General features: G+C 37.7%; 1 protein-coding gene and 1 long non-coding RNA gene across 17 annotated transcripts in view; one reads left to right on the forward strand and one right to left on the reverse strand.

The window, feature by feature from the left end:
* LOC126503159 (uncharacterized) overlaps positions 1-22027 on the forward strand; it is a 1076305-nt gene that overhangs the window by 860764 nt on the left and 193514 nt on the right. The window lies entirely within an intron of this gene.
* Positions 1-22027, reverse strand: part of Mycbp2 (MYC binding protein 2) — a 214271-nt gene that overhangs the window by 30397 nt on the left and 161847 nt on the right. For 12 of the 15 annotated variants that reach the window (XR_007592185.1, XM_050144671.1, XM_050144676.1 and 9 more), the window contains 7 exons: positions 10772-12415; positions 9781-9950; positions 8950-9194; positions 6595-6762; positions 3477-3634; positions 1001-1200; positions 74-223 (listed from right to left, as the gene is read on the reverse strand). Coding sequence is in view for 14 of the 15 variants with exons in the window: in XM_050144671.1 (XP_050000628.1) it covers positions 74-223; positions 1001-1200; positions 3477-3634; positions 6595-6762; positions 8950-9194; positions 9781-9950; positions 10772-12415 (2735 nt within the window). In the remaining variant the exon portion in view is untranslated. The remainder of the gene's footprint in view (positions 1-73; positions 224-1000; positions 1201-3476; positions 3635-6594; positions 6763-8949; positions 9195-9780; positions 9951-10771; positions 12416-22027) is intronic. The other 3 variants (XM_050144669.1, XM_050144668.1, XM_050144664.1) reach the window with 1 other exon arrangement.

Genomic DNA, 22027 nt, shown 5'->3' on the forward strand with positions numbered 1-22027 from the left:
GTATAAAACTTCCAAAGAATAAAATATGTAACTAAAAAAGGAAAATATGGAATGAACAAGAACAAAGACTCACTTGCTCCGCGTTTTCTTTGTTTGTTTTATTTTCTTCATCCTCATCTTCCTCCGATTCCACTGGAGAAGGAGTCAGTGCTGCCACAAAGTGCCAGAGAATATCATGCAGAGAAGTAGTCTGGATGACGTTACAGAGGAGCCAGTTGAATGCCTGAGTAAACCGATGGACCAGATAGAGGGAAATGTGAGATAAAGTGCAGGTTTACTAGCATTATTATTGAGATAAACATGCTAGAAAACTTGGTTCTCATTTTTCTGAAAACACACTAAATTTGAAACAGTCATTTCTGGTCTTAATAACAAAAAAGCAACAAGAAAATACTTTTTACAAAATACAATGAAAATTCTTTATAATATCAATTTATTTTGTTCAAGGCATGTTTTCCTAACCCACATTTAAAACTACTATAGAATATTTTACAAGTTTTACACAAGCAGCTATTTCCTTAAATATATCATTTCTAATAATAAATGTGAGTATGACAAATTACTCTTACATTCATGTTAAAAAGAAGAAACATTTATTATATATAGGTCTTGGGACTCTGCATCACTATTATTCCATAAGATGGAAGCCTGACAAGCTATCATTGGTAAATTTTTAACTCAAAAGTCCCATTCATTTTCTTTACATGATTATTATGTCATTTCATTCTAGTGAAAGGTCCTAAATATAAGAAGGATTAAAAGATAACCTCAGATTCAAGTAATAATGTTGTATAGAAATAAAGATTTAGCATATTAAATATGAAATTCTAAATTAATTTATTCATGAACCTAAAATTTGTATTTGATTGGACACGTTTTTTAAATTAAGCCCATGGCTTGAATCTGACCAATGTGTTTATTGATTAAAATAGTGGCAATGTTAAATAGGAATGCTATGTACTTGTGCAAGAAATAAAATAACTCTATTATTGTACTGTACCTCCATAGCAAACACTCGGCAAGCAGACTTCCGCAAGGCCTGCTTCATTGCTATTTCAAGCCCTTCTAGATCATGATGCTGTATAACGAAAGCTAAAACTGGCCACTGGAAATTTCGCTCTCCTTTGGAAAGAGAGCTGTGGGCTGAGATTAGCCGAGAAAGTTCAGGTGATGGATGTCTCAAGAGGGAAGACCCAACTTCTAAAACAGAAAAGAAAATTAGTAATTTTCATAGCTAGTATATAACGGATGTATTAAATATTGAAAATATCTAGCTTATTCGCATGATAATCCTTTGTTTCCGCACACGACCCAAATCCTAACAACTTCTATTAGTGGTAAGGAAGAAACTCTAACTATATAATTCTTAATTTCTCTCAGAATTATGTTAAACAGGTAGGTTTTGAACCAGGGCTTCAATAAATTTCATGCTTCCTACAGCACTGTAATAGCTAACTAGCTGTATTCTGCATGAAATCTACACCTCACGTTCATCATTTCCCAAAAGACTGAGCAAAAGTGTTTAGTGTTAACTGTCAACTGATCCAATCCAAGAACGCCTGGGAAGGGACTCTCATTGGGGAACTGTCTGGATTAGGTTTCCATGACGGTATTCCCATATGGTATGTACTCACTCATAAGTGGATACTAGCTATAAACAAAGGATATTGAGCCTATAGTTCATGATCCTAGAGAAGCTAGTAATAAGGTGAACCCTAAGAAAAACATATATAGATCCTTCTGAAAAGTCGAAATAGACAAGATGGCCTGACAAAATTGGGAGCATGGGGGTTGAGGGAGAAGGGAGGTTAGAAGGGGAAGAGATGGGAAAAGGGGAGAAAAGGAGGAGAACTTAAGGGCATAGAACTTGAGTGGAGATTGAGGAAGGACAGAGATGAGAGCAAGGAAAGAGATATCTTGATGGAGGGAGCCATTATGGGATTAGCAAGAAACCTAGCTCTAGGGAAATTCCTAAGACCCTAAGCAATAGAGGAGAGGGTCCCAAACTGGCCTTGCCCTGTAATCAGACTGATGAATATCTTAAATGTCATCATAAAACCTTCATCCAGCAAGTGATGGAAATAGAGGCAGAGACCCCCATCGGAGCACTGGACTGAGCTCCCAAATCCAGAAGAAGAGCAGAAGGAGTGAGAATATGAGCAAAGAGGTCAAGACCATGATGGGTTCACCCACTAAAAACAGTCTACCTGAGCTAATGGGAGCTCACCAACACCAGTTGGACTGGAAAGGAACAATCATAGGTCCAAACTAGTTCCTCTGAATGTGGCTGACAGTTACATGGCAGTGGCACCAGGATTTATCCCTACTGCTTGTACTGTATTTTTGGGATCCTATTCTTTTTGGAAGGATACCTTGCTCAGCCTAGATAGAGTAGGGAGGGCCTTGGACCTTCCACAAAGCAATGTGTCTTACCCTCTATGAGGATTGGATGGGGGTGGGATGGGGAAATATGTGGAAGGAATGGGAGGAGGGAAGGGAGTGGGAACTTGGATTAGTATGTATAATGAAAAAAGCTTGTTTTCTTTTTTAAAATATAAAATAAAAAAAAATTCCTTAAGTGACTTAATTTCCATGGAAAGGCCTACACTGAACGTGAGCAGAACCATTTACTGGGCCAGGCCCAGATCTGAAGGAAAAGGCAAGAGAGAAAGCTGAGCACTAGCACTCACAGATTAACCCACTGCTCTGTTCCTGACTGTGGAAATAATGTGACTAGCCTGATCAACCAATAAGTAAGAAGCACCTTTCTCCCCGTCAAGCTATTTTACCACAGACACAGGAACTAAAACTAAAGCAGCGTCTCAATACCAACTCAAAGATATTTATTGAATAAGCCTACAAACTGTTTCACTGTGTTCAGTAATATTTTTCTTTCTGGTGACCTTTAATATGAAAACACATAAACCAGTATGGTAACATGTTCCTTCAGTCCATGCACTTGAAAAGCTGAGACAAGAGAGTTGCAAGTTTGAAGCAAGCCTCTGCAATACAGTAAGTATCTAAAAATAAAATAAAAAAATTCTTATAAACTACAATTACTCCAGATTACATAAAGTAAGAAACCCGTAAAGAGTTATTCATATCGCTGAGGTTTTCTGTTTATTCAAGGTAATGGTGCCTGGAAGCGTCATGTGCTTCTGTGGATGGTGAGAACTAACCAAATGATGAAGCACATTTGGATCTGCTTGTTACAAGGGCTGGTGCATGGGATGATAACAGCGATATGTGTGTGGGGATTAGTGATGATTTTAAAATTCAATATAGTGAATAAAAGTTGACTGGTCTAAACATTTATCCTCACTTAGATACAAAATGTAGGTGTGTTTATGACTGGGTCAGATAAAAGTCAACCAATACACTGCTTTCCTGTCAGGTATTACGTTTTACAAATTATCTGCAGAGAAAAATTTTTTGACAGCCTGATCTGTCAAGCTCTTTTCTATGTTTATATCTACCAGTGTCTCCACTGTTAACTCTTCTTCTAGGGATGGCTTTAACTCGTGCAGGTAAAATGGAATGCTGCTTGTCATATTCAGAAGCGACAACCGAGTATGAGCGCTGGAAGACAGTCCTCTTAGCCAAGTCAGTATCGGTTATGGGGCTGGTCTCCAAACTGCAGACACAAAAGAACACAGTAAACGTTCACAAGAATGGAGCAAGTGAAGCGCGATTATGCTTACTTTGTAACAGTGGCCAGACACTGAAAGTCCATGTGGGCTCCGCAAGCATAGAATACATGTGGTACACAGACATACATCCAGGCAAACACTCACACGTAGAATAAAATCTCAAAAGAAGGAATGTAATCTTTTCTAACAATGTGACATTTTGACTGGTGCCAGAACTGTATCTTAAAACTTATTTTTAGTAAATCCTTTGCATTTCAAGTAAAAAAGAAAAGGTATCAAAGGTCCTGACTTCTTTGCTTTTAAAAGATTATTTTTCTTATGTATATGAATATTTTGCCTGCCTGTATATACATCATGTATATGCTTTGTGTCTACAGAGGCCAGAAGAGAGTGGGAGATCTACTAGCACTGGAGCTACAGACAGCTGTGGCTACACTGTGGGTGCTGGGAACTGGATCTGGTTCTCTGCAGGAGCAGCCAGTGCTCTTAACAGTTGAGCCACCTCCCCAGCCTCCTAACTTAAAATTCAATGTTTGAAGATATTCAAGGGAAAAAAAAACAGGCAGGAATCCTACTAAATACAGAAAATACAGAGAAATGATATATAAAGTAAACATAAATAAAATGAACCTTCATTCGTTATTTGGATACTTGAGTATTCTGTTAGGTTTTACACTCTTGGGAAGGTGTGCTGTCAAAAGTCCATATGGCTATACCAGAGTGTAATAAAAGGTGAGAGTTATACTTAAGAATAAGTCTTTAGAATACAGTTAGAAAATATACTGGTTTAGAAAAGGCGGTTCTCCTGTAGGACCCATGATCTCTTAAGTCACAGGTAGTTGGGTAGTTTTACAGTACCAGCATAAATACTCTCCTACCAAGCAGGCTTTGAGACAGTTGAACAGCTGTAGGCTATCAGTGGCTGCTGGGAGAGGGAGAAACAGTCTTTTCAAGGTTTGATCTTTTCAACATTTAACTTTCATGGGGATGAAATTTAAATTAATCCTAAATGATCATCCTTAAATATATACACATATAAATAACATTAAATGGACTCGGGTGGGATGTGTATGTATGTATGTATGTATGTATACATATATATGTACATACATATATAAAAATGATAAACAATAATAATTAAAGAAGGAGTGATGAATTTGAGAGGGAGTAGGGGGCAGTGGAAGAAACAGACAGGGAGAGAGAGTCTTTTAAACAAGGTTTTCATTAATTATTTGATCTTAGTTTATTAATCATCTTGGGTTTGAAATAGAACCAGATTTAAAAACAACAGACTATGGCCACATATGTATTAATGTTTTCAAGTATGTCTGCTTCAAATATGTGACATTAGATACCCTTCTTGGGTAACATTTTATTTGTTTTAATACTTCAGAAAACATTTAATGTTTTTTTCTGATCCAAAAATTATTATAAACAGCTTAATTTCTACCTAACTTTCCTTTTTTAAGATGATTTGTTTTTCTTGCTCAAATACTTGAAATATTTCTACTTTTGTTGTCTGGTTGTTCTGAGTTTTAGTAACTTACTATCTGTATTTATACACCTCACTGTAACTGTCACAAGTTTTTCCTTTGTTCATAATGTAGTGGTTCTATACATTTCTAACTAATTTCTTAGTTTTAGGATAGTGTTGGTTTGACATCTGGTCTGTCATTGTAGCTCTACAATTTATCTTTTTACTTCATCTGGGTTCTTATCTGATTTCCACATTTGAGCTTTTGTTTTTATTAAATTTATGTCATAATTATCTTTCTCTATTATAAGTTACTTAGAGGAATTTTCTTCTCTTCCTTCGGGTGAATTTTATTCCAGATTGTTTTATTTCTTATATGATAAACCAGTAACTTCATTTCAGCGAGTAAACTGCTTTGTTTCCCAGCTTCCTCTGATAACATAGTGTGGATTTTCTTTCCCAGCCATACTTGATACACATGTTATTCCTCCCAGAGAAAACACAAGGCTTTACTTTACATGGTAAGGCAGAGATAGCTGTGTGGAAGCAGTCTCTGGGATCTTAGCTGCACGCAGCTGTGGCCGTAGAGATGGCACATACTGGGCTTTGTATGCCCTAGTATAACTAACAATGTACCTATCAGTTTAGTGTGCTGCTATGACTATACAGTACAGAGCAATGACATATCCGAGTAAGCATGTTCTCGCTCTTCAGCAACGCTCTTCCTTTCCAGTGACACAGGTTCACACTTGTTGTCTTGTGAAAAGTAACATGTCCACAGTTCCTGAAGTTCAGGTGCCATCTAAGCTCACCTTTGTCCATTCAGTCAAGTCACACTGATTTGTTTCACACAAAATAGCTCCTTCAGCGATTTTCTTCATGACTGCTGCCAGTACACTCCAATTCTACACATCTAGCTTCAACTTATCAATACATTATCAGCTTCTTAAATGGCACTGTGCTACTCTGGCATTTCTGTCAGGCTTTTCCTCTCAAAGTTCCAGAGAGGTAGTCAAGTTTCTCTGTGCAATGTTAACCTGAATCCTTCATTTTCCAGGAAGCTGTCTGTCTGGCGCTAATGACAGAGTTAAATGAGAAGGTACAGTAAACAGTGATCCAAGAGGCTTAAGATTTGTGATTCATGCTCTGGGCCATTTCTACTATGGGTCTAAGTGCTGCCTCAAAGTCAACTTTCCCTCCTCTGACTTAATGTATCGCTCAAAATTATAGGCTTCAATATAATCTTTTCATTTTATCATTGGTTGATCTTTTCTCTCCCAGTTGTCTGCCTCCCATCAAGAACTCTGTTCATATATACACACTTTTTCATATCTCTCTAATAGTTAGCACAGCTGATTCAGTGTTCCTCCTGAGACAGAAAGCTGTTCAAAAGAACTACAAGAAAGTTCTTTTATAGTTCAGCCTTTCTTTACCAAACACTTGTCACTCAGAAAGACAGAACTAAAGTACCTTGGTGGCATAGACTTCATATTGCTCTCTGGTTCTTCAAATACATTGGGACTTGCATCAGGAGTTACTGATATGTATGGGGCAGGGACAGATGTTGAACGCAGATATCTCATTTCATCCTGGAATAGGTTGTCATCTTGATAGCCCACAAAATTTTCATGATGGTGCCTGCATTAAATTAAACCCAAGAATCTTAAGAGTACAATGGTAATATAGATCCTCTGCATTTTAAATCTCCTTTAAAAACGGCAAAGCAGATCTACAAGTAGGGGGAAATATTAAATAATCACAGAAACAGACTAGTAGAAATAAAAGTCCAATATTACTTTCTCTGTACCACATACATCCCAAACTCAAATGGAACTCATTTTCTTTTCTTTTGAGAATATTTCCACCTTTCAGTTCTTGGTGAATGATCCCACAGACTATCTCGGTGCTTAGGTGAGAATATCTGTGTCAGACCAGACTTAGGTCTCAAACATCACTAGTCACGCAGGGCTATGATAACAAGCCTCCTTTTACACCATTCTCTCTTCTCATTTTATATCATCATTGTCATAGTCCAGGCTGCTATCATTTTTTTGGTGGATTGTTGAAACATTTGCTTTCTTGGTAGGAATATACGTATGTCAAATTTGAAAAAACCTAACTGTAAGAAATTCCTTGGGCAAGGGTGAGTGTATCCATTCCCCAAAGAGCTAAGAATGGAACCTCCTTAGAAATGCCATGCAGGGACTTTTTTTTATTCCCATGTTTTACAATTTGATTCCCATTTGACATTACATTTCTTTTTCAAACCAGAACAAAATATTGTTAACCTAAGATAGCTCAAGATATGTTTGTATGTGGTATGTCTGATGCTTTCTTCCACATCTTGAATGTTTCGCATTTGCTTTTCCTTTTCAATTTGTCCTATTTTAATGAGTATGAACAATTTTAAAGCCACATAACTTTGCCATAAAAAGACACTTTTTAAAAGAATGATTGGCAAGCCACAAAAGCTGGCAATATCTAGAATTTCATTTATCAGTGAGTGGGAAAAAAAATCTAACTTTGGAATCTGAAAGACTATTTTGTAGGGTTAGTATGCAACCAAGAAAGTGCATGCTGCACAGTCCAAGTCCAGTGGAATAGAAGAGTACACCATCAACAAGCATTTTTCCATCTTGAATTAAATCCTTTGTGCAATTTCTGTATTAGTTTTCACATTCCAAACCATTGACTATTTCCCCATTTAAAATTCTTCCTTCGTTGCCTCCGGTTACAGGGGAATCAGCACGAGCTACAGAGTCCCACGTTATTCAGATAACCATTTCGAGCACTAAAATAGAATGAGCTCTCACTGCAGTCTACTCTGCTAGAAATTGTTTCCCTCCCTCATTTTCCCTACGGATTTCTATTTATCAATCCTGCAAGACTCAGGTAAGCATCTGACTGATGTAGGGTGCCCCTCTGTATGCTGTGAATGTGCTTTATTACCACTGGATAATAAAGAAGCTGATTTGGCCTATAGCCGGACAAAATAGAGCCAGGCAGGAAATCCAAGCAGAGATACAAGAGAAGGGTGGAGTTTGGTAGATACCACCCAGCCCCCAGGAACAATATGCCAGAACATCACTGGTAAGCCATGTGGTGATAGACAGATGAACACAAATGGGCTAATTTAAATGTAAGCGCTAGCTAGTAATAAGCCTGAGCCACTGGGCAAACATTTATAATTAATATTAAGCCTCAGAGTGGTTACTTGTTAACTGGTGGGTGGGAGAGTAACCTCCAGTTACATCTGACCCTTGCTAGGGGAAGTGTTTCATAAGTTGCTTAGGGAAGACTCAAGTACTCTTATCAGTTCTCTCAGCATCCTATAATACTTCAATTTGAATACACCTAACACGACACTGTGAAGGTTTGAATGACATGTCTATCTGCCCACCACTGTTGAGTATAGTCAGGACTTTATGTATTCATTTCAGTGTCCTTGGTACTCAGCTGGCACTTGTTTAAATGTAAATAGAATGAATAAAGAAAAGACTTATACAGGAAACATAAGTTTCTTTCCTCTTCAGCATTTCTGCCTAACAGACTGAGACTGAAAAATGCAAGTCTTACTCCCTAGGATATGGTTTGTATTAACAGTAACAGAACAAACTGACAAAGTGCCCACTGGCATAAAAGTGCACTCCACTCCCAGTCATGTCAGCCAGGCAACAGAGAAAGCAAGTTCTGAATGTTTGTTTCCTGTACACTGTCTGCAGCACTGTGGATGTGCAGAGCAAGTCTGGACCATTTTATAGTATGATAGCAATCATCAGAAACTGTAAATCCAAAGGCAATTACAAATAAAAACAGTCTTATTACCTAGCCAATGTCTGCAAGTAGAGACAAGGCATTTTTACAGGAAGGTCCTCAGAAACTCCTTCTTTCACAATGGGCAGCTGAGACTGGAATGGCTTTGCAGGGTGGTAACACAAGATACTTGGTTCTGCTGCACTGCTCAGGGACAGCAGGAAGAGGGCATTGGCTTTGATCACCTGGTGTGCTTCCATGGTGGGCAAGGCACGAGGAGTCTTTACTTGCATTGGTTTTCTTCTAGACTGTTTGACCTGGCAAAGAAAGAATTGAAGTGACTGTTTCCTGCTTATATTTAAAGAGATAATTTCTTAACTTTTGCTGTTTCTAGGGGGAAAAAAGAAATGAAAAGACATTTTTAAACAGTGATAGTGATTGCTGAAACAAACAATAAAAATCAGCAATGGGGAACTTATATGAGGAAGCTTTAGCAGAAGTCTCTGCCTTGGTTTGTCACCAGTACGAATGATCTCAAATTTCCAAGAGTCCTATGATGTGGCTGGGTATAAGGAAAAGACAAGAGAGAAAGAGTAGCAAGGCAAAAGAGACAAGAAAGAAGAGTGAAACTTTTCTACATGTGTAGTGCAGGAGGCAATAATAAAGAATGACATCACAAACATTTGTCAGCATTTGTCAACAAAGCATTTGTAACAAGTTATAACTTATTTTTAAATCAAAACCAGTTTTCTTAACGAATACTAAATTTGTATTTTATTTTTGTTATACAAGCTGAATTTTAATGTCAATGACATGAAATTAACTAATGTAATGATGATTATATATTCCTAAAAGTTACATCCATATCATGACATATATAACTTGAATGGAATAAAAAAATACCTTCTCCCTTGCAGCAGCCTGCTTTTCACGGAGGTATTTTTCTCTACAGCGATCACATACGAGGTACCAAGTGCTTCCTCCCATTCCCCCATCACCACAGTTACCAGCCCAGCCTCCACAAAAATGCCCAATGCTATTGTACCCTTGTCCGCCAGCATATCGGCCACAACCTTGAAACAAACATAAGACATATATTTAACATTCTGAATGTAGTCCTTACTACTTATATACCAAGAATAGATGCATCTTTCCAAAGTAAGCAAATTCCTGAAGCAGCTTTGTAATTTTTTAAAAAGCTAGTACTTTAGAAAAAGCAGCATGTTTGATATTTTTTTTTAAATTTATCAATTAAAAGATGCTCAAAATGTTTAAGATATTCTATTTTTGGAGAGCACATTAAAGAAACAGGGAATATGAGTACCTAAAGATTTATTTAAGGATGTCAATAAAATATACACATATAAAAGACTGAATGTTTCAGAAATCAAATATCTGCAATACCCTATGTGAAAAGGAAAGAAAATATTGATACTTGATGTAATTTTTAGGATATTAATATTTGAAATTATTTCCCTAACATCCGATAAAACTAATAATACCTACATAGGAAAATCTCCCATTACATTCTGTATAATCTGTTTAACTGATAACTTTAAAACAAGGTTCTAAATTAGACCTTCTGATTTAGAAGGGATGGAAGTGTGCCCTCTTATTTAGACATGTCATTGTGTAAAACCATCATGTCATACTTTGGGTAACACATAAAATTCTTAAATTTCAAAATTTGTTATACTTCAATGAAATAATATTAAATTTTTGATCATAGTATTATGAGAATTTCTCTCTCTCCTTAAATAAACTATTTATGGCAGTCTATGATGTAAGATGCTATAATTTTGGGCAACTCTTTCCCTATACTTTGATATAATTCAAATCAAAGTGGTCTAGATTACTCAACTAGAGCACATCCACACACAACTACATTTCTTACCTGGGTGCGCTTGTCTCATGTGATAGGTCACGGGGTACGGATGTGACTCTCCACACAGCTCACAGATAGTATCTTTTTCTGGTCCTCCTACTGCCAGCTGGGCCATTTCGCCAAACAAATTGCCCCTTGGCCGAATTTCTGTCTTTTCTTTTTTCTTTTTTTCCTTTTTTGTTTTCTTATTCTCTTTCTCACACTCTTTCTTTTTAAGGACTGCACAGGAACCTGGACTTGGAAAAATCATATTCTGGGAAGCAGCTTTGATTGTAGCCAAAGAGATATCTTCCCAGAAAGCCACTAAATGCTGTAACGTTAAGGGAAGCGGAGACTTCGACTTCATTGTATGGTGCATGGACATGTCAAAAGTGGCTTCGGATTTTCCATCCTCACATTTTTCATGTAGAGGTGGTTCCTTAAGCATGGATAAGACTTTATTTTTGTTGATACTACCCATCTTAGATATATCTGGTCCATGAGGTGAAATGTTAAACATATTTAGAGCAGATGATATTTCCAAAGAATGTCTATTTTTTAACTTTATTTCCTTTTCCTCTGTGGGTGGTTGGCTACTCAAACTGCTTCTTATAGGAGCGTGTTCTTTGGAAAGTTCGGGGTTAAATTTCAGGAAGGACGAGCACGCCATTGCGTCATGTACTATGCCCTCATGCCACAGAAAAGAGGCGAAGACGGCTCTGGCACACTCAGCCACAGATGGGGACATGGCTTGCTTGGCTGGCTCTAGAGATTTGGCCCCATCACCTTTGAAAAGGAAATTAGATTTTTCTTTTTTGGGCCTGGTGTGTCTATTAGCACATTTCCGACTGACCTTGGGGGATGCTCTCACTTCCTGTTCATCTTTCAGGGGTGCTTTTCCTATGCTGAAGTGCACTTTATTTGAACTTTCATCCACACTCTTAAATTCACTGCTTTCATCACAACTGCTGTCGGTGACGCTGTTTGTTTTTAAAGTACTTGAAGTACAGACTTCAACTACCTCACTGTGGAGGTTTTCCTGTACCACATGAGGAGAAGGGGCTCTGTTTTCAGATCCAGGGGAGTCTTTTGGATCCTTTGGTACTGGTTTTGGTTTTGGTGATGTGGATCGCCCTCTTAATGGTTCTGTGAGGGGCATTTTCTTCTTCCGGAGGGTATCTGGATCAAGCGTGTAGGAGTCTGACTTGGAACGTTCTCGAGGAGGGTCCAGCTTTGTCTTAGCAGGAGCTGTGCTTTTCTGAGGTAGATTTTTATCCTGCGGTGAAGAGGAGCGTGGAGAACCAGCACCAGATGGGCTAGACCTGTTAGCTGGAATAGTCTTTGGCTTAGGAGATGAGGACCTAGACCCTGGTCCTGGGGATTCAGATCTGAAGCTAGAAGACATCCTCCCATCAGACTTCAATGTCTGCAAGGTGTTATGGTTAGGGGACAGTGACCTACTATGGGAATCTGACCTCAGCTTCGCAGCATCAGATTTTAACATAAGGGATTCACTAGCAGATAAACTTTCTGTCCCCCTTGGCTTCTTCTGATCAGCAGTAGTCCGGCTCATGCGCCCATCAGGTTTAATTGATCTGCTGTGTTTAGAGGACAGCTCTGATTTTCCTGATGTAGAGGCTGGTCTTGAAGATGTTGAGACAGTTCCTCTATCACCTGTATGATCCATTTCACAGTGAAACTTGTTAATAAAATGCAACTTAATGATAATTTAATCACTAAACACTAAAATAAAAACAACTACAAAATCTACATTACTTATCATATACAAAACATGTTAAGAATAAAATAAAAAATGTATTTCATAATAAAATTTATACAATATCATAACACACACAATACCTGTATGTTTATAGATGCAAAACAGATTGAATAAGGAGTACCTATCCCCCAGATGAACTATTAGTGATATATACAATCCACAGTCCTTTTATAACTAGTTATAATTTAAATTCATCAAGAAATAAACCACTTTAAAAACTAAAAAAAAATTCTCCATATGAAATAATCAAGTTCAGATATTCAGGAGAGTGAAACTTGGCATACTTTAATGGTATGTGTAGGTGTGGGATAATACTCTTGTACACTGTAAATATTTGTCTCTTGTATTTGTTTAATAAAATGCTGATTGGTCAGTAGGTAGGCAGGAAGTATATGTGGGGCAACTAGACTAGGAGAATTCTGGGAAGAGGAAAGGCTCAATCTGCAATCACCAGCCAGATGCAGAGGAAGCAAGATGAGAATGCCCCACTGAGTAAGGTGCCAAGCCACATGGCAAAGCACAGATAAGAATTATGGGTTAAGTTGTAAGAGCTAGTTAATAACAAGCCTGAGCTAATAGGCTAACCAGCTTATAATTAATATAAACCTCTGTGTGTTTTGTTCAGACAGAATGGCTGCAGGACCAGGCAAGATAGAAGTTTCTATCTATACACAGGTCTCATTGAACAAAGAAACTTCATTTCTTTAATTATAACATTCAATTGTAAAACAAATACAGTTAGGCTAGTAAAGAGCTTGTAGAGCAGACATCTTCATTTCATGTTTTGATTAGAATGGCACAGTAAAGAACTAAACCCTAAAGCTATTTGTGTGTTGCCATGGAAGCTCAGTGCTTTGTTACTTATAAACAGTTCCATTTTACGATGTCAGTAAGCTTAGCTGGAGCTGAAGGCCCTGCACGTAAAAGAAACCATAGGATCTTCACAGTGATTACTACAAGTCTCAACTGGGCTATTCACATCTAGAGAAAGCAGAAAGACAAATCTTGTTCTAAGGCAAATTACTAGATAGATGTACATGGACACCATCTGGTTTGGGTAGTCTGGGCTTCCCTCAACTCTTCTTTCCTGCAAACTATGCTTCCCTTTGAAGCAACAGTCAGGCTTTGGCCCTAGCTGCTGGTTTGGCTTAATATTACTTTTTCTCACAGCAAAACCACTGTTGTTTATAGTGCAAAAACTGCCGTAGAAGAAAAATAATCTGATCCAAGTGATTCAAATGTTATGAGAAACAAAAATGGCTAGACAATCACATTCTTTTGGAAAAGAGGTTCTAGGAAACTGAGTTTGCTACCTGGGACTAAGTGCAGCCTCTTCTCCTTTACCCAGACAAGGGATGTGAGTGAGTGTGAGTAATGTAGGAAAGTGTAATCACCCGGGAGCCATCTGCATGTCAGAGCAGGACCTGTTACAGAATTTGTCTTCCTCCTGGAAAGTCATCCAGGACAGGTCTGTGTCTTTTATCCTTTAGTGATATAGGGCTAAGGTCTTAGAATATGGTATTGGCTCAAACAGTTGGTTGGATAAACAATATATACTCATTTTCTTGATTTTTTTTCCTTCTACTATTCCAACACATTCTGACTCTGTGAGGATCTACTCTTATATTATGGAGAGGTGACAGGAGTCACATTCCTGTAGTAAAATGAGTGGGTGTAACACCCATGGAGTGCACAGCACCGCACTGCACTGGACGTTTGTTTCAGCTGCAACATCCACTATTCAGCAAACAGTTCTGGCTCTGTGAAAGAATACAGGTTTTGTGAACACTATTGTAATGCTTTACTATTCCATTGTGAATTTTCTTTCTTAAACAAGGAGGTTGGTCTCTCTCTTTCTTCCTCCCTCCTTTATTTTGGTATTGGCCCTTTGTGTTAATTTTATTATGTTTTCAAACTACATTTTGAGATTAGAATACCCTTGTAAATAGAAATCAGAAAAACAGAACGTATCAATGCTAACTGGGAGAACAAGGTAACCAGGTGAATGTTTGACAAGCAAGTGCTCCCACAGTCTTCCAAGGTGCTCCAAGGGCTGCTGTTCCTTCCTGACCTAACAATAGTGCAAAGCGAGTTTTACAAGCAAATATATTGTGTTTGGTAGAATTAACATCAGCCTACTCCTATCCAATTTCAAGTTTGCTATGTTTGGGTTATTGGGACTTTGTTGTTGTTGTTATTTTTCAAATAAGAGTTGGAAGTTTTAAGATCACCCACATTGCACTTAATTTAAGGAATCAAGATAAATAAGTACTGTATTGGACTGGAGAGATGGCTCAGAGGTTAAGAGCACTGACTATTCTTCCAGAGGTCCTGAGTTCAATTCCCAGCAACCACATGGTGCCTCACAACCATCTGTAATGAGATCTGGTGCCCTCTTCTGGTCCATAGGCACACATGCAGACAGAACACTGTATACACAATAAATAAATAAACAAATCTTTTTTAAAAAGTACTATATCTTATATTTCAAAACCTTATTTCAAAAATTACATTTATTTGAATTTTCTAATTCAGAGAAAATATCAACTTATTTTAGGATTCCTATTTAATTAGAAGGGCTCTGGCAACCTTAACCACAGAAGCACTGAGTGTGTCCTGAGGGCTGACTTACATGGTGTGGTGAGTACATCTATCCAGGAGCACACTCATGCACAGTGCTGGGACTGCTCTACAATGCACACACACACTGTAGTGGGTTATAACAATACAATCTGTCAAGTGTTGGGAACATCACTTGTCCTGGATGTGCATATGCCGTAGTGAGAGGGTTAGAAACCAAAAACATCTGTATGTTCTACTTTTGTGGCTCTAGTAGAGGTTACATTTTCTTAAGATCTGTAAGTAACAACAGCTAAGAAACTGATGGAATTCAAGTGTATAAGTAATGATAGGGAATTTCTTTCTAAGATGTATTTATCAAATTATAACTAAATCCTTTTGAAGGACATATGTCTTCAAAACATTTAAAAATATTATTTTCAGAAGAATGTTAAGAGCAGTAAATGTGTAACCTAATTTTTGTTTACAGTTCTCATGGAACTTTCAAATAATTTTGTAGCATGTATTAAGCGTCACTAAAAATTATCATGTGGATGTCCCCAAATAACAATAAAAATAAATATTTTATTAAAATTATTGAACACATACTTTCAAATGCAGAACATAATTTGGCTTAATAATTATATTTACAATATATAAATTTAAGCAGTAAGCAAAATTTTCTAACCTCTAAGGAATCATTAAGAAGAATGGGCTATAAAATGTGGAGTCAAATAAATTAAATATTACTGAACATGTTAAATAGAAAGGATTTGTTCACTAAATCATTAACATAATTTTTTTTAGACAAATTTGTCAGGTCATATGATACCATACACGAATAAAACACAAAGAATATTATTGTAATATGATATGTCACAACATGCTGCATATATTTGGCTATATAACCTAATAAGATAAATAATATCGCATCTATGGATCTGTTTTATAATCCTATTAACTGTACTTTATATTTACTATTTATATGTTTACTTTTTTCTTAAAATTTTTGTTTCACACTTATTCATCTGTGTGTGTGTGTCTGTGTGTGTTTGGATGTCAAAAGACAGTTTGTGGGACTTGGTTCTGTCCTTCCATTATGAGGGATCCAGGGATGGAACACAGGGTGCCACACTTGGCAGTAAGTGGCCTTACTTTTAATTAAAGATCACTTTATGGTAAACATATTTGAGTAAATATTTGTAGTACTCTAAGGAACCAAATGGACATTTTCAAATATTTAGAAAATGTATCTATTAGTCATTTAACATTTCTAAATTTAAACGATTAAAAGTAAGTCACTATAAGAATACTGTAAGAAAAATTAATGGTATAAAGGTGTTAGTGCATATACACACATGTGCATATATGTTATTTAATAATCAAATTTTAAAAAAGGTTTTAATTTTCAAAATATTTCTATAAAAACTAGAATGGTATAATGTATTCAGGCCACATACAGTAACACAAGTTTAAGATCAAGCTTTGCATATATGATACTTTATTTACCCATGTGCTTTATAATTTGCACATACCAGCTTGTCGCAATTCTTTTCATATTCCTATTTAACAAGACCTTATAAAAGGCTAGTCTTTAAAGGCTAACAAGAATGATATCTGTAACCACAAATATGATAAACATGCATAATAGGATAGCTTATAATATAATATGAATAGGTACATCATAAATAACTTCAAACAATAAGATTATAAATAAAACGATAAACTTTAATTTAAAAAATGGAATGGGATGAAGATGACTGGGCTGAGATGAAACTTCCTAGGAATGGCCCACTCACAGATGCATGCATACCCACCCTTCAGTTTGTGAGACAGAGATGAGAGAGCAGAGGCAGGCCCAGCTACACCAAAAGTTTTGTAAATGCGCTCACGAGAAGCAAGGTTGCGAGATGGAGATTCTACAGTGGAAAACATTGGCAAAGAAGCAGCACAGATTCAATGGAAAAAAAGCTTACAGAGAACACAAGCAAAAACAAAGCATTTCAAATGGTCTGCAATTATATACTTACTTAAAACTATCCTAAGATTTTCAAAAGGTTTATATAAAGCTTAGATTTCAAACAGAGAGGTCAAATTAATGTGTTTAGATGAACTGTATGTATAGTATATCTAAATGTGTTATTAGTAAGGCTTATAGATCTCCGAGATCAAATTTGAGTATTTCTATTTAGACTAGTAATGCTTTAGTTTCTTAAGTTTCTGTGCTTGTTTACCTGTAAATAAGGGTTTATACATAGAAAAAATGGTGGTAGAAAAAGAAATGTTATTTGTAGTTTAACTGTTGCCTTCTGGGTTTCTGAACAGATTCATTTTTATGATTTCCCAAGTATAGATCTCAAAATGGCCCCATTCTGAAGTCTGCATTTGCTACTTTTCTGAAAGCCAACCCTAGTACGTAGCATTTGTTGTAAAGATCTTTTATCTAAGATCTTAAATATTGTTGGCAAATCTCACAACACAAATAAAGCAATTTAAAACTCATTGGGAAATGTTAGACATTTTACTGATTTTTCATGCAAAACTGAATGTGTATGTAATATTACATCATATAAACTTTAAAGCAGAAGCTAAACAGAATTTGAATTCCGCCCCCCCCCATCACATTTCAACCATGGCAATTAAAATTAATCAGTAGCTCTGAAATAAACTTTGGCAACTTTTAAAAACATTTTTGAAAATAAAAATCTCGAGGGGCTAGGGAAATGGTCCAGTGGGTGTGCTGATATGCAGGCATGGGACCCTGACTTTGCATCCCCAGCACCATCGCAAAAGCTGGATGTGGGAACAAACACCTTAAGGCCAGTGCTGAGAAGATGGAGGCTGGAAGACCCCGGGCATCACTGAACAGCTGGCCTAGACGAAACAGCCAGCTAACCATTCAGTGAGAGACCCTGTCTGGAACAAAGCCACAGAAGATGACACACACGAAGACTTCTGGCCTCTACAATTGGCTGGGCATGTATACCTGCACACATATATGCACATACAAACAACAGACATACACACACATGCCTATATAAAGAAAATAAGCTACAGATAACCTATCCTTCTATAATAATATGAGTGTTATTTTTGACTGATTTATTCGTATAGCTGATTTTAATGCATGACTTACAAATTAAAACAAAACAACTCAGTGAAAGATACTATTATGTATCAGTGACTAGTCTAGGCATGGAAAAGACAATGATGAAAAAAAGTCCTCACTCTATGGCACTTGTGTTGCGTGAAAACTGAAACAGAAGAAAACATAGAGCTAGGTATCAAGAAACTTGGGAGTCATTAGCATATAATGCTGCTATCAGTCCCGCACTAGATAAGACCACCTAGGGAGCTGGACCCACAGGTGTAAAACCATGGATACTTGTGGGAAGGATACAAGAAGAAGACTAGAAAAGAGTAGTAAGCAAGAGAACATATTCAACAGGCAAATGAATACGCTTCTAGGAGGAGTGCAAAGTTCAAGGACGGTCAAAGCTCACACAAACCTGAGAACTCCCAGTAGCTCAGGAGGAAACAGTCTGATCAGGAAGAAGGGGCAGGGTGAGAAAGCCAAAGAATACCTATTAACCAGAAATTCCCTTGTAAAACCCCTGTAAAACTTCCTTTTTTGGGGGGAGGGGAGACAATTTTTCTCTGTAGCTTTGGTGCCTGTCCAAACTAGCTCTTGCAGACCAGGCTGGCCTTGAATTCACAGAGATCCACCTGCCTCTCCTCCCTAATCCTGGGACTGAAGGCATGCACCACCACCGCCCCTGTTCTGTAAAACTTTCTTAAAGTGATTTCAAGTGTGTGACATCCTCTGGCTGATGACCATGTGAAGACGGACACTAAAAAGAAACACTCAGAACTGAGTATAATAAAGGGTTATTTATTTAGGGGTAGACTCACAGATCACAGGCCTCTGCTCAAACTAGAAACACCAACCGAATCCCGGAGATGGAAGAGAGGGCACTTATATGGGCCTATAGAGTTTAAGAGGCCACGCCCAAGTTAACTTAAAGGCTACTGGCTGTAGGAATTCCTACAGCACCTCCTCCTTTTTTTTAAGTAAGAAAGTTCTAAGCCTAATTCAAAATTATATACAATAAGAACAAAATAAATCAGGCATAAAAATTAGAATTACAACCAGCACAAACAATATCAAGCAAGAAACATGTGATAAATGCTTCAATAATTATCCTAAGGAGTTTAAGTACTGTATTATAAATAACAAGGCAAAGTCATGAGAGCAAAGTAACTACAACTATCTAGTCTTCAGCCTCACTGAAGACCAGAGAAGGGAAATAATATTAACTTGAGTAAGCAGGAAGTACAATTAAGCAATTTCCAAAATGTCCAACAAATGAGGACACTGACCTCAAAATATAAACAATTTATAAGTATCTTGATCAGAAGGTGTGGTAGGAATTTTTACAGCCAGTAGCCTTTAAGTTGCCCGCCTACTTGGGCGTGGCCTCTTATACTATAAATGCTGATGTAGGCCTCTCTTCCTTCTGTAGGGATTTGGTTGCTATTTCCCATTCAATCAGAGGACTGTGATCTGTGAGGCCACCCCTAAATAACCCTTTATTATACTCAATTCTGAGCTAGTGTGGGATTTCTTTTTAGAGTCTGCCTCCAACCACGTGTCATTCAGAGGAAATAAGAAGTCTGAAGAATACTGTTAATGACTGAAGATATTAGACTGTGATGAGAGCAAGGCTGTTTCTGTCCACAAAGGACAAGGTTAATGGGAAAAAAAGTTTTTTTTTTCTTTTTTGGTTTTTTGAGACAGAGTTTCCCTGTAGTTTTAGAGCCTGTTCTGGGACTCACTCTGTAGACCAGGCTGGCCTCGAACTCACAGAGATCTGCCTGCCTCTGCCACCTGAGTGCTGGGATTAAAGGCGTGTGCCACAGGTTAATAGGAAAAAAAGACACTTGATGAGTATAAAATATATTATAAGGATTAAAAAAATTTAACTCTCTGGGTGAAACAACCAATTACCTGATTCATTTCTTAACATTATTTCCTTTTTTAACACCAAATACTTAACCAGTGACAGTAACAAAAAGTCAATAAGAAAAAATCATGGGGCTGGAAAGATAGCTCAGTGGTTAAGAGCATTGCCTGCTCTTCCAAAGGTCCTGAGTTCAATTCCCGGCAACCACATGGTGGCTCACAACCATCTGTAATGGGGTCTGGTGCCCTCTTCTGGTCTGCAGACATACACACAGACAGAATATTGTATGCATAAAAAATAAATAAATATCTAAAAAAAATCAAAGGTTTTCTCCAGTGCCCACCTGAAGCTAGTGCTTTCTGTTCCATGTAAAAGTCCCCTCAAACACCATGCCTCTGTGGGTGTCACTTTGTTTTTAATCCTGAGAATCATACTCACTTTAATATAAAATTTACCCTTAAAACAACACGATTTCATTAACATGTCATTAGTTCTTTCTTTGCTTTGAATCCCAAGGATCAAGTTTCCTGATCATTTTACTTATTGTCACAAAAACCAAGCTTTAAAATTATTGTTGGGTATTTAGGATAAGCAAATAGTAAAACCTTCATATTTTAGTGAGTAAAGCATTCTAAAAACTTGTGGTTTTACTATGAAGGTATGGCCCCTGGGGCATTGCTGAGACTATAAACTCAAAGAATCAAGATATCTGTCGCCCTCTTGTGGCAAGCGCACAAACTGCATATTCTCAGAACAGATGTCATAAACTATTGTTTGAAAGGAGAAAACTGGAAGCTGGGTGAGTGGGCAGGAGAGGGGAGGGCAGAAGCTGAGGGGGAGGAGAACATGAGGGAATGGGATGGTAGAGATGGGGAAAGGACAAGAGGGTGAGAAAAGAAAGAGATATCTTGACTGAGGGAGCCATTATGGGGCTAGAGAGAAACCTGGCACTAAGAAAATTCCCAGGAATCTATAAGGATGACGCCAGCTAAGACCCTAAGCAATAGTGGAAAGGGTGCCTGAATTGGCCTTATCCTGTGATCAGATTGACGACTACCTTAACTGTCACCATAGAACCTTCATCCAGCAACTGAAGGAAGCAGATGCAGAAATCCACAGCTAAGCCCTGGGCCGAGATCCCAGAATCCAGTTGGAGAAAGTTGTGATAATATGAGCAAAGCGGTTAAGACCATGATGGGGACACTCACAGAAACACCCGACCTGAGCTAGTGGGAGCTCACTGACTGGACTGACAGTTGGGGAGTCTGCAGAGGACCAAACTAAGCCTTCTAAATGTGGGTGATAGTTTTATGGCTGGGGCAGTCTGTGGGGCCACTGATAGTGGGAAAAGAATTTATCCCGAGTGCTTGAACTGGCTTTTTGGAGCCCATTTTCTTAGCATAGACACAGGTGGCGGGGAGGCTTGGTCTTGCCTCAAAGTGATATGCCAGACTTTGCATGCAGAAGTTTCACTGTCAGAAATGAGTAGTCCATGAGAGAACTATGGTAACATAACGACTCACGGATTCTTACAGAAAATCCTGTGAGTGTCATAGCTCAACACTGTCATACATATGAAGTAAAAATCAGGTTGAGCACTTACTTTAGAAAAAGATAAATGTATTATGAAATTCATTTTTGCACTCAATTTTCAAATTTTCTATTATTTGCCATCATTAAACTGTTACATTATCAATGAAATTTAAAGGGGACTGTTAGATAATACTAAGAGAACTGAAAAATATTAGGAAGGACAATATGATTGAAATTAACCTGAAAAGCGAGAAGGGGAGGATTGGGGGAACTTGGGGAAACAGGAAGATTGGGATAAAGGAAGGTTGGATAGGGGAGCAGGGAAGCACATATCTTAGTTAAGGGAGCCACCTTAGTGTTGGCAAGAGACTTGAACCTAGAGTGGCTCCCAGGAGCCCAAGGCGATGTCCCCAGTTAGTCCCTTGGGAAGCTGAGGATAGGGAACCTGAA

Source organism: Alexandromys fortis, unplaced genomic scaffold (genome assembly GCF_014885135.2).
Source record: "Alexandromys fortis isolate MF-2015 unplaced genomic scaffold, M_Fortis_MF-2015_v1.1 scaffold_43, whole genome shotgun sequence".
Lineage (NCBI taxonomy): Eukaryota > Metazoa > Chordata > Mammalia > Rodentia > Cricetidae > Alexandromys > Alexandromys fortis.